Source organism: Toxorhynchites rutilus, chromosome 3, assembly GCF_029784135.1.
Source record: "Toxorhynchites rutilus septentrionalis strain SRP chromosome 3, ASM2978413v1, whole genome shotgun sequence".
NCBI classification, from domain to species: domain Eukaryota; kingdom Metazoa; phylum Arthropoda; class Insecta; order Diptera; family Culicidae; genus Toxorhynchites; species Toxorhynchites rutilus.
This window is the reverse complement of record NC_073746.1, coordinates 311,749,741-311,763,145: the sequence shown is the minus strand read 5'-3', so window position 1 is coordinate 311,763,145 and position 13,405 is coordinate 311,749,741. Positions and strand designations below refer to the sequence as shown.

Here is a 13,405-nt window from a genome sequence, read left to right as displayed (position 1 = left end):
GAATATTTTTATGATGTACTGTATTCTATTAGTCAAAACACTTCATTTAACCTTTTGCGCTCGAGGCGCTTTTCTGTCGGGTGAACCAGCAACTCGAGAGTAATCTCACGCGCTCCCGCTTATTTAATGAGTTCGTTATTGGTAATTTAAAATAATTTTAGAAGCAATAAGACACATTAAACTCGTATATTTTAACATTATACATACTTTTTTAGCTTAATGGAATACAATTATTAACGCATCTTCACTAGAAGTAATTTCGTCGTCGTGCCATGTTCCAAAATCAGCAACTGAGAAAAACGCAATCAAAGATTTCTCTCATATTTGTCTACCAAAAGCTTTAATCATTTCAATTTAGCAATACACTGGGTTTTTTATAAGCATTATACTATTGTTTAATGGAATGTGTTGAGATCCCCTCACTGAATCAATCGAGCTTGATTACGGGTTTAAAAAATCATGGTGGGACTGTTATGCCTAGAATATCAACATGTGACAATTGAACTTGATGTTGTTTTTTGATAAACTGCGAACAAACAATAATTTTTTGTGTTTTTCCGAAAGATCATGCATAGAAATATCGTTTTATGAAGAAATGAGTGATCTGCAACACCTTCGCAGAATAAAAATCTCATTGTTATTAGGCATTCGCTAACAAGGTGTACACGTGTTCTGTTAAACTTTTCCTTATTTGTTTGACAATTAGTTCGTTCTTCCAAACCAAAAAAGACTGCATTAGGCCTGCTGAAAGGGTGACATGAAATTCATGTACTTGAACCGACTTATTCGATATGGATCTACAAAAAATACATGGTGGGACAGTTATGAATGGAATATCAACGTGGGACAATTGATCTTGATGTTTTTTTTTTAAAGTTGGGAATAAACTATATGTTTTTTTGTGTTTTTCCGTAAGATTATGAATAAAAACAACGTTTTGTGAAGAAAAGTGAAAATCGTCAAAAAGTAACATGGGATAACTATGCGTAGAACGGCAGTATAGGAGATGAAAGTGGTGCCGCAGACTAAATATCGTGGCGATAAGCAGCCATTCACGCATAGTTTGGGACTTATGTATTGGTGGTCCTGTCGGCTACGCTGAAAAGGTTGCTTGTGTCCGTGACATGAACAGTTTGCGGTACAGCTTTCATCTCCTATGGCGATAGAATCACCCGAAATAAGACATTTAGACACATCGATCCGAATGGTGCCTCTCAGGGACCGCTCGAGTTATTGCATCACATGCAGTGGTGCCTGAGAGGCACCGCTCGAGCGCAAAGGGTTAATACCGACATTGAGGGGATTGCAAAACATGAATGGTACCTTCCCCACATACATTCAAATACGCATACAAACAGGTCAATCTGAATGAAACTATTTAAAAAAGTAATTGGTTATTTGGGGAATGCTGCCATCTTGGATTAAAGGGTGTGTCACATCAAATTGCATCACGGAAAAAACGCTGTAGAAATTCGCCCAGTAGACCGATCCTTTTGAAAATTTTAGACAGTAAAATAAAAACTATTAAACAACTTTTGGCATTTTCTTTTTATTCATACTTCGAGCCCAAGCCCGTATGCTCGCACCTTCCTCTTTATCCCGTCCATAAGGTTCTGTACAACGTCAGGTTGTAGTTTTTTTTGAACAGAAATCCATTTTCTCTTGAAGTCCGCCTCCGATTTGACAACTTATGGGTTCTTCCGGAGGGCCTGCTTCATAATCGCCCAATATTTCTCTATTGGGCGAAGCTCCGGCGCGTTGGGCGGGTTCATTTCCTTTGGCACGAAGGTGACCCCGTTGGCTACGTTCCACTCCAACACGTCCTTTGAATAGTGGCACGAAGCGAGATCCGGCCAGAAGATGGTCGGGCCCTCGTGCTGCTTCAATAGTGGTAGTAAGCGCTTCTGTAGGCACTCCTTAAGGTAAACCTGCCCGTTTACCGTGCCGGTCATCACGAAGGGGCGCTCCGCATTCCGCAAGAGCAGATCGCTTGCCACACCATGTACTTTTTGGCAAACTTGGATAGTTTCTGCTTGCGAATCTCCTCCGGAACGCTAAATTTGTCCTCTGCGGAGAAGAACAACAGGCCCGGCAGCTGACGAAAGTCCGCTTTGACGTAGGTTTCGTCGTCCATTACCAGGCAATGCGGCTTCGTCAGCAATTCGGTGTACAGCTTCCGGGCTCGCGTCTTCCCCACCATGTTTTGCCTTTCGTCGCGGTTAGGAGCCTTCTGAACCTTGTATGTACGCAGGCCCTTCCGCTGCTTGGTCCGCTGGACGAATGAACTTGACAAATTCAGCTTATTGGCGACATCCCGGATCGAACTTCTCGGATCACGTCTAAACTGCTTAACTACGCGCTTGTGATCTTTTTCACTGACGGAGCATCCATTTTTGCCGTTCTTCACCTTCCGGTCGATGGTTAGGTTCTTGGAATATTCTTTTTTATTACTCTGCTGACCGTGGATTGGACGATTCCCAGCATCTTACCGATGTCCCGATGTGACAACTCCGAATTCTCGAAATGAGTGCACAGGATTAATTCACGACGCTCTTTTTCGTTCGACGACATTTTTCCAAATTTACGAAAAATTGACAGTGAAGCATGGCCAACGTGATCTATACACTCTTATCTGATTATAAGCGAAAGCTGAAGATATAATTCCTAAAAATTAAATTTCTACAGCGTTTTTTCCGTGATGCAATTTGATGTGACACACCCTTTAGGATTTTTCATGGCCTACTACGTTCTTATAGCACTTTCATTTGATACACATATTGATGGGGTGTTGAAACAAATTCACCGTTTCACCATTTTGTAGCGGTGTTCATTTTCGATTTGATTTTTTTATTAAAAATTTTAAATTTTCAAGCCTTTTCATTTGATACTCATATTGATGAGGCCTTTAAAATATATATATATATATATTGCACCATTTTGTGGTGGCGGCCATTTTGGATTTGTATTTTTCATAAATATCTGTGTTCTACTAGTCAAGTTCTTTCATTTGATACCCATATTGATGTAGTTTTGAAAAAAAATAGATATGACGCCATTTTGTAGTGGCTGCCATTTTAGATTTTCATTTTTCATAAACATACAAACAGGGCAAGCTAAATAAAACCGTTTAAAAACAATTTTGGGCGAGACGAAGTTCGCCTGGTCAGCCAGTTATTACATAAAAACATACATAAATAAAACGAGAAGTCTACAAAAATATACTTCCTTGAGATTTATTTTAAGATGACCAGTGTATTAATTCTCTGCATACCGGATAATTAGGGTTTTTTTTTTGATTTTATAAATATGAAATGCACCCAATTACAAAAATACTTACGAAAGTAACTCTTCAGCGACAGATAATTCTCCCACCAGTGACACGAAGCTAGAAACACGGCAACCGGTATGAACCACAACTCATACTGATTGCTTAACATGGGCCAAACGACGAATCCCGTCACCTGGGCACTGACCGCAACCACATCGATGGCGTACTTATAAGGCAGCTTGGATTCCGCCGTTGATCGGGACAGTATATTCAGCACGGCAGGAACCATGCAGACGCAGTTGGTCAGCATGACGGCTTTCACGGCATCCAGATTCGGGAAGATTAGAAAGGCCAACAGAGCCAGTCCGGCCACGTGAAACGTCTCCATTAGGGCGACCAGAGACAACAGACCACACGAAGGTCTGGGAATGTTTTTGAAGAAGCAAATTCGCGCCGCACGGATCAGTGTGCCCAGCTCCGGAACGGCGAAAGAGAATATGATTGCCCACATCCAACCTACACGTTGTTCCGTCGGGATAAACGCCTCAAACTGCTTGTCTGGTTCTGGAATGGACGATCGAAAGATTATCAGAAAAAAGTTCATTAATATAATGCCGAGCAACTCTCACGTCTCACATCACAGAATCGATTTTTGGTGCCCTCCTTAATGTTGGACGTCATCAGCAGGAAGGAAATCTTGGAGAAACAGGCGGCCGCCAGCGTTACCAGGAATACGAAGATGTACGTAAACACTTTGAGAACCTTAACAAACACAATCAGGTACTCCCGTGTTGCTGCCGATCCGGACGTTTGCTGGACCGGCGGATCCTGGAACGAGTCCCAAAGTTTGTTGTCCTGCTGCACTCTGTAACGGGAGAAGGGGGGATAATTGAAACCATCAAACATGGTTTAATTACAGTTTACGAGGTGCAATAAATCCACAAAGTGTGCTTCTTGAATAAACTGGAAAATTGTCATCGTAAAGCAGTAAAGCAAATACCGCAGTGGAACCAATGCCTTGTGTTTGGGCCGATGCAAATGGCTGCGGCTTTGAATTATTTGCCATGCTGCAATCAGTTGACAGAGAACGCAATTGCATCCTCGCAGAATTTATGAACCGATTGATTCATCACAACCGGAAGGCAGGATATCGCTCGTTTCACGGATTGACTGCCTCCAACTCCAAATGTGCTGCCATTGCGTTCATCTATTTCAGGAATATTGATGAACATTTTCCTATCTTCGGAACGAACAACATTTCCACAGAAAACTCCTCATGGAGCTGCCGACGACCAGCGGGGACAAACCGTCGACAACAACACCTTGCGTTTCGGAGTGCTTATTGCTACATATGTAGGTACGGTCGTTTGCCTGATGCTGCAGAGAGACATAGACACACACACACACAGTCAGCACTACCGACGAACCGAGAACGGATTGCATAATGTATGCAAATGCTTTCAGCAAGTTTCTCCGAAGCGCTCGACAAATGCTGCTGCTGCTGCGTATGTGGCCCAGTTGGCCAGGATCCTAAGGTACTAATGATACGGTGTAATTGATTGAATAATCAAGCTCGGGGCTCCATCTGTATGTTCTCGGATGAGGAGGGTGGAGGGTGGAAACGAGAATTTTGGCAACGCCGGTTATGTAATGCTTTGATCATGAATAATGAAGAGAAAATCAACAGTTTTGAGGTGGGGTAGCTTTGTGTCCACAGTGGAATTGAATTTGTTTTGTTGATTGTGGACGATTGATTGAGGTGTATTTGTGCTCTCTCCTGGGTCTGGTTCGATTTAGAAAATCCATATCGCTTGTCAACATGTGAGGTGCTGTAAAGCTGGTATTTGCTTGTGTAATGGATTAAATATCGTTTCACCAATGTTAGTCTTTTGAGGGATTTAAATAAAAGTTCAATTGGACGAGGAATAGTTTCATGAAATATGATGAGTTGATATGAAAAAATATTGTGAAACATTGTAAAAAAGTTTTTTTTTGCAAATTGTGTACCGATCATTTTTCAGAGCTATTGGTTAAAGCACACGACTTTTTAAAGCTATTGGTGAAGTTTTGCACGATTTTTTTATGCGATTTGCGATTTTGCGATTTTGCGATTTGCCTGTATAATGAAAAAGAGTCCGGCCCATTATCGGACGCTTACGGTATGCCATGTCTCATAGAGCGCACAACTGAAGGAATGCGTCTACTGATGTGATCCGGTGGTACCACATCTTCCAGGATTTGGCAGGGCATAGCCAGATAGGGGAGGAAAATAGGATGGGAAAGGAAGGAATTGTCGAATTTCGGATCATTACCGAGAATAATTCGGATTTCTTTATAATCACCAACGCCCGTTGCGTTGGGTTGGATCTTCACTCAGTTCACTTATCAGACTGTGTGGCGTTTCATTGACACGAGTCTTTGAATACATTTGAAAAAAAAATAACAATTCAATACTAAAGTAATATGTATTAACGATATGTTCCGATGAACAATTGCAGATATAAATATATATAGAAGGTGCATTTGCATATGAAGTAAAATTCTGATTATACGCGAGCGTAACATGAGCAAATTTATAACACATGCGAATTGAGGCTCTTTTGGTATTAACAAGATCTTCCGCATAGTAACTCGATGTTGATAATTCCTTAATATTTTCCGTCGTTGATTGTTTTCACATATTTACGTTGGAAAGCCTTAACTCTTCTCTTCGTTGACCAAGACATTTTGATAATACTTTTCCGTTTACTGTTTTCGAAAGCATAGGCAACCGTGGCAGTGTTCCGAGCTCTGCAATACATTTTCCTCACCCCATGTTAAAGTTGCTAAAACATACATTATAGACCAATTAAACGTGAAAATAGTAATTGTATTGATATTAACACAATTTTAAGTGTACCCGTGGCGTTTTAAGTGGTTAGCGTCTCACATTATCATGCCGGGTGTTCGGGATCGATTCCCGTTCTGGCCGGGGAATTTTTCGTCAGAGAAATTTCCTTCGACTTGCACTGTGGTCACGCGTATTCTAGAGCTTGCCCCTCGGAATACATTCAAGGCGTGTTATTTGGCTTTAGAAATCTCAACTTAAGTGTGTAATATGCACCCCCTAAGCGAGAATGGATTTATCTTGTCCGTGCTCTTAAAATTTAAAGTAATAACTACGTCAGTACGTAGATTAACTAACCCTCAGTCATCTGTAATCGTTCTGTATTTTAGATACTGAATAACAAAAGTGCTACGAATTTTATAAGGCGCGTAAGGCGCCCAAATTCTAAATTTCCAATCATACGGTGTTAAATGGCCCAGCAGAAGTATAATATGCCCATGAGTTGTTTCTCTCAGAGACTATAAAGCTCAGAGAAACAGTTTGTATGAATGAGAGATTCCATCAATCTATTCACTTCATGCCCACCAGCGAAGAGGAGAAACCGTTCCTCCGGTGAGCGTGTTCTCCCAGTATTCGTGCAATAATAAAGGTCATTTCAAAGTATGTGAAAACAATTGTTTGTGTGATGTATCGAACATGATTTAGAAATATAGCGATGATTTGCTCATTATTGTTCATTATGATTACATTGGAAGAAATTTATTCGTGTCATGCAGAGATATTTGAAAAAATCATCTGGCATCCCTCACATACAAGCTATTTCTCTCGTGAGAATGTTATCCGACCGACAGCGAGCAAATTGTTCCGATCGAGGGTATGCCGTACTGCCCGATGATAAGCTGATGCGGAAAATATCAAATTGAGAAGGAAATGAATCCTTTCTTACCGTTTTTATTTATCTGAGATATCCACTGGGAATTCGACTCAATAAACATGACTCACATATTTCCAGTCCGATTCAGCCTCTGAATCGGTTGCAACCAACAAAACCCTTATAGAAATGATGTAGAAAATTACATCGAAGATTGCTTCCAAAGTAAATTATTTTTCTTATTTTTTTAAAGCATGTTACAAATGTAAAACTTGCGTGGTAGGATTCTATCATTGACTAGCACGATTGCCTATATCCATTGCATTTCTATTCTTGTTGGTTTACGAGAAAATCAGGCGGGTCAAATTACCTGGCAGGCGCGTTTTATAGACATCTCCTCTATTAACTCCGCCGAAGTGTTACCCCTGTACGGAGTACTGCGCCGAAAAGTATGCACATCGCTGGTGTGATCGAAGAGCAGTATAAATTTCATGTCGTCTAAAGACGACGCTCGTAACGAAAGGGTTAATAAACGACGCTAGTTAATGCATACGTTGAGACGGCAAAAGCTCAACAGGGAACGTTGACGCCATTCAAGAAGAAGAAGATCAACACAATTTCATTCTATTGATTTTCATGACATGAAATGCTATAACTCAGGAGTAACATTTTATTGAATGGTTTTTATAGCTGTTTCGATGATGTTGTCTGGCATCAGTGTTGAAAAAATAACGATGCTTTCACCAATACAAACAAAACCATTGCCGAAAATTGAAAAATGAAAATTTAACTTTCAGAGCACTCGCTCGAGTTTTCCGACGTTTTTCACTATATAGTGCGACAGCAGATGAAAATTTAATATCATGTGAGTAATCGATTAGAGTTTGGTTGATATTACTTGATGGGAAGCGTGCGAAAACGATAATTTTCTTCACACTGTTTCGCAAAATTATGATTTACGGGCGAGGGGTGAGGGAGGGAGATAAAAGGAAAGAGCGCCATTGTGGCTAGCTTCCACCTTCACCTTACGTGAGCTATTTGGGATTTCTCCCGTCCTTCTTCATTTACACAGATAGGGGTAGTGGGTGCAAATTGGTCATGTGGGGCAAAATGGTTACCTGCTTGTTTGGTAGTATAACTATTGACTATTGACACCGTATTGATACGCACCTTATATTTGAAGAATTTAATGAATTTTGAGTCACACTGTACTTCAGTAGATCTGTCGCATGTCGAAATATAAATAAAAACAGAAATTGCTCTCTCGATAGCCATACGGCCGTAGTTCCGTGCGCATGGTATCTAAAGAATTTCTGTTTCTGTTTCTGTTTCTGAATGTTCACATATTCTAGGAGAGGTGAACATATATTTTGTTCAATCTCAGCGATTAACTTTCATAGAAATTACTTTGATGTTTGGGGGCAAAGTGGTCATAGGTGCATAACGACGTACAATGTTCTGTTTACTAAAGCTAATATACCTCATCACATGCTGCTCTTGAAGAGGTTCCTTTTGTGGCTTTGACCCTGGAAAAATATGCCACTCCAGCTAAATCAAGCTTCATTAAGCGGAACGTTATGTGTTTCTTACAGCGTTTTTGTATGCATGAGAAAATTTGAATTGATGCTCTAGGTGAATATACCTAGCTTATTTCATACATGTACCTATCCCATTTAGCTTGATCTGTGCGTGTGACCACTTTGTCCCCACTAGGTGACCACTTTACCCCCAAGCAAAAAAAAAGTTCGATTTTTCACCTTTTTTCTAATGATGAAACATGTACTATTCTGAATTTTTATAGTAAATGCTGTATGTTATCTTGAACAACAATGAGTTGAACTATAATATTCTTAGAAAAACGGGAATTGTAGCGGTATGTTTACGCTGGAAATGGACATATTCCTTAGAGTGACCACTATGCCCTCACTTCCCCTATAAGCTCAGTGATGCCTAACTTTTATGGCTGTCAATTAGCGATCGCATGTGATGAAAGTAGCGCGGTCTAACCACACGCTATATGGCTAGGAAATGAATCACGCTCGGAAATCGTGATCCTTGCGGCGACAACCCTAATGAAACAGAATAGTTTCACTACAGAGTACAGAAGAACCTCGATTATTCGCGAAGGTGAGTTCCATAGTAGTTCTGTAGATCTTCTCGGTATTCGTCACTGAGTGGTACACTGAGCGAAATAATTAGTAAATATAACGAATTTTTTGGTAAATACTACCAATCTATAGCCATTTTCGACCGTACTAATAAACACATATGTCAAGCAGAACCATGATTCGGAAGCCCAATATCGGCTACATTTTCTCGCCGAAAATGCACGTATCAGAATTATATCAATGAACAATGAAAATGGTTAATACGCGCTTTTCTCACCAGTTTTCAGATATGACAATATCCAAGCTTACTAATGTTATCGAGTAAAATATACTAATCTCTGGTAGGGATGCGGGTTTGTTGACAATATGTACAAAAAATTTGTACATTCTACTAATTTTGCATTACCAAATGTATTTAGTAGTTTTCGACCGAGGATTTCTCTAAGGGTAGGCTTTTTTTTGTTTTCATCATGGCTTTCACATTCATCTGTCAGGATTGACAGATGTCCTTCCGGGAGGAAATGGAAGAAGAAAATGAGAGCAGGAAATGAGCGAGAGGAAAGGGAAGGAGGTGACTTAGAAGGAGATATTGGGTTGACTCGGTCACTTAGTCCGGAGCCAGGAAACGAAAAACAAGCGGAAAAGTTGGAGAAAGTTAATTGTAAAGAGAGTCAAAGACAAGCTGTAGAAAGTTAAAAATTAAGAAAAGAAAAGTGTCGTGAAAGTAAAAAGTGAGTGGTAGAGTGAAGTAAAAGAAGTAGAGAGAGAGAGAGAGAAGACCTCCTACTGATTTCGTCAAGCGGACCCTGAGCCACGTTTACATTCTTGGGTGCCCTGCTGAAAAACTCCGGCCACCTACCACCACGTTCTCACGCGAAGCTTTCCGGGCGATCGAGATTTCGGAGAATCCAGGAAAAAACCTCCTTTCTTCCAGCATCAACGGTGATCAGCAGCGCGACGACGACGACCACGAGGGACAGCAAGGGCCCCAACGATTACGGTACCATACTAACCCGATAAACCGAAAAAATACAATTATAAGGAAAAATCAACTCTAACTACTCTCTATTTTCCTCTATCATCAAAACCAGTCCGTTGCCCAGACAACTTCTCGTGTCCGCATTTCGGTTCTCCGCTTTACTGGTTTTCAGAAGGTCGGAACAGTCTTCCCGAGGGTCAAAGCCGACCCTGCGAAATATAAAACAATAGGTGAGCTAAGCTGGGCAGTACGGCTAAAGCCGTAGTCAACAAAACCATGCTATAACCTTCCAGATTTTATGAATTAATGCCAAATTACCCAATTATCAAATTGTTTTTGATGCAGAAACAGCAGTAAATGATTCTGGAGTACTTCGTTGTACTTTTGACTGTTCATTCGTGTTGATGGTAAGCTATCTAAACCAGATCTTTTTAGAAAATTTCTCCTCCTATAGTTCTATGAACCACTGGAACCCTGGAACTGGAACACTGAACCGCAGTTTATATGCATTTCAGACAACTAATAGTTATTGAAAAGTTGATCAAATATGTTATTATATCTTATTCAGACAAAATGGACCAAATGTCAGAGAGTATGAATAGTAATAACTTAACTTTTCATGATCGATTTCACATCCAATCGCGGACATTCATTGACTGCAAGTACTCTTTTTCAAAATCACCCTAACCCGTTTATCATTGAAATACAGTGATAGACATTCGTTTCGCCGCCCTTAAAAAAAACTTGGAACAATTACAAAACAACTAGGAATGTTCTTTTTATCGGAATACTTATTTGCTGTAGTGATAGTATATTTAAGTCACTTTTATTGAAAGGACGTGCGTCACAATCACACACACACACACACACACACACACACACACACACACACACACACACACACACAAGGCGGCAGCGGTGGATATAAAAATTCAAACGTCGTTTTTCCCGAGACATACGTTTGGCCACAGGGCATAAAAATCGAGTTTTCGCATAATCACCAAGCCTTTATCTATGTTTTTTGAAACAAATACTTGGGAATGTTCAATTAACAAGATAAATATTAGATGTGCAACGTAAGAAGTTGGTCAGATTAGTTATTTACGTAGAATTTAACGGAATGGCGAAAGGTATTCTATTGACGGAATAGGGGCGGAAAATAATAAAGATGTTCAGTGAACAAAAGTTTTCTAATCGCTCGATCGTAACAAAAATTGGTCGATCTGAGAAAGTGGTACGGAATTTGTTTAAATGGAGTGCCAGAAATATGGGATATAACGACCAACAAATGGGAACTCCAAAGTTACTTTGCGTCTTAAAGGTCGAATAAGACACGAAGTAACCAGGAAACGGTGTCCTGCTCATACATTAAGGCAGCATCGGTTGTTCCAGTAACGAAGAGGCATATTGCGCACATCTTGAATGAGTCACCAAACAACATGTGGAAGAAACTTCAAGGGAAGCCAAAACTGACCGCCACCCATAAGCAGAACCATCTCATTTTCGTCCGGCAATACATGGAATGGACACTAGAATGGAGAAATGTTGTATTTTCCGGCGAAAAGAGTTCAATTTGGATGGTCCGGACTGTTAAAGTTGCTATCGGTACAATTTAAGTCAACGGCATGTCGAGAGATCGAAGCGAAACTTTGAGGGCGGAAGTTTTACAGTGTGGGGAGCCGTTTCCTATCACAGCAAACTTCCCATTTGTTTCGTTTTCACCCGATTGAACTCCGAAAAGTATCTTCAATTACTGGAGGACGTTTTGATTGGCCATATTGAGAATGACGCTACCGAGTAGGTCGTTTTTTCAGCAGGATTATGCATCGATCCACGTTTCCAAGCAATCGGAGGCATGGTTTTTCGAGAAGGACATTCCGCTTCTTGAATGACCTGCTTGCAGTCGAGTGCAATCCCATAGAGAACCTATGGAGAATCTTGGCCGAGATGGTCTATGCAAACGGATGACAATTTGACAACATTTCCAGTCTCAAGGCAGTAATTCAGGAGTGTTGGGCTATAATCAATATGGCAACACTTTAAAAGCTGTCTGACTCGATGCCAAATCGAGTTTCCAAAGTGATCCGAAATGGAGGTGGACATACTAAATATTAACTACCGATTGGACTCGAAATTTGCCGCACAAATTTTCTTTTATTGAAATTTTAGGATGCGGCTAAACGAATGTCCACCCTGTTTCAACACACTTGAATTACCTAGAAATAAAAAGGGAATTTATGCTTTTTTTTAGAATGAATTCGATGAAAATAAACAGTAATAGGCTTTTATGAACAAAACTGTACAAAGAACTGACTTATTTTAAAAATATTGAGGAAAAACAGGGTGCGGCTAAACGAATGTCTACCACTGTATATAGTATTCTTGGAAAATCAAGAATTGTACTTGACTGAACAAATTATGATCATTAATATTTCGGCTAACGGAATCGCTGTTTAAAATTACCCTGAAAGATTGCATTCCACATTTTAATTGACAAGTAAAGAGGAATAAGTGAAAGTACATTGTAATATACATTAAAAGTAATGTTATCCTTTTTCCTTCTATCGATCTCATGATGCCGAAGATACACTCTGAAACACTCACAGGTAGTAGATTATGTATATGGTCATTGGTATACCTGCGAGGCAACAGTATTTAAGTGAAGCGTCATGGGTAGTAGGGGAGGTGGGGGTAAAACGAACATGTTGAGAAGAACTTCAATTATATTTTTGGAAACTTATGTTTCCCAAAACTTTGATGAAGTTTCTTGCAATTCAATATACTGTTTTTCTACCTAATTGTCCGAATATTTTACAAAAAATGGGTTTTCAATGTTTTTCACTGAAATTAAAACAGACCGAAAAGTACAACATTTTTTTCGATGTGGGTATAACGGACATGTAGTGGGGATAATATGGACAGGTTTGTAATATATGAAGAGTAGAGGTTTATCGATCGCGAGAGGAATAATTTTATTCATCCAAGGTCTGAACTCATCACGAATGTCCGTTGAATGATTAAAAAATCGTATTAATCCACTTAGAAGTGATATCGTGCTTTTCAACAGTACAAACGAACAGGCCCTCAACTATTTTGCTTTTGGTACCAGTCAGCTTCTAAACAGTCCATATCTGGTGATTTGATTTCCATTTATAGACGCAGGGCATTCATTAGGAATAGATTAAACAGACTTTTCACAGTTCATCTCGCTCCCACTGGCAATTGTCCATTTTACCCCACCAGTACAATTATTTCAATAATTTAAATCTACCACTTACGAATGAATTTACTTTTACGTATATACCTAATATCGATTCTCTGTTAACTCACAAACCGAAATATAACCATCAGC

The 13,405-nt window shown here is 39.9% G+C and overlaps 1 protein-coding gene across 1 annotated transcript in view; it reads right to left on the bottom strand.

Moving 5' to 3' along the window:
* The window catches only part of LOC129777721 (chitin synthase chs-2-like), a 91,756-nt gene that overhangs the window by 38,333 nt on the left and 40,018 nt on the right, over positions 1-13,405 (bottom strand). The window contains exons 2-3 of the mRNA XM_055784164.1: positions 3,898-4,133; positions 3,338-3,832 (exon numbers count right to left, since the gene is read on the bottom strand). Coding sequence (XP_055640139.1) covers positions 3,338-3,832; positions 3,898-4,133 — 731 coding nt within the window. The remainder of the gene's footprint in view (positions 1-3,337; positions 3,833-3,897; positions 4,134-13,405) is intronic.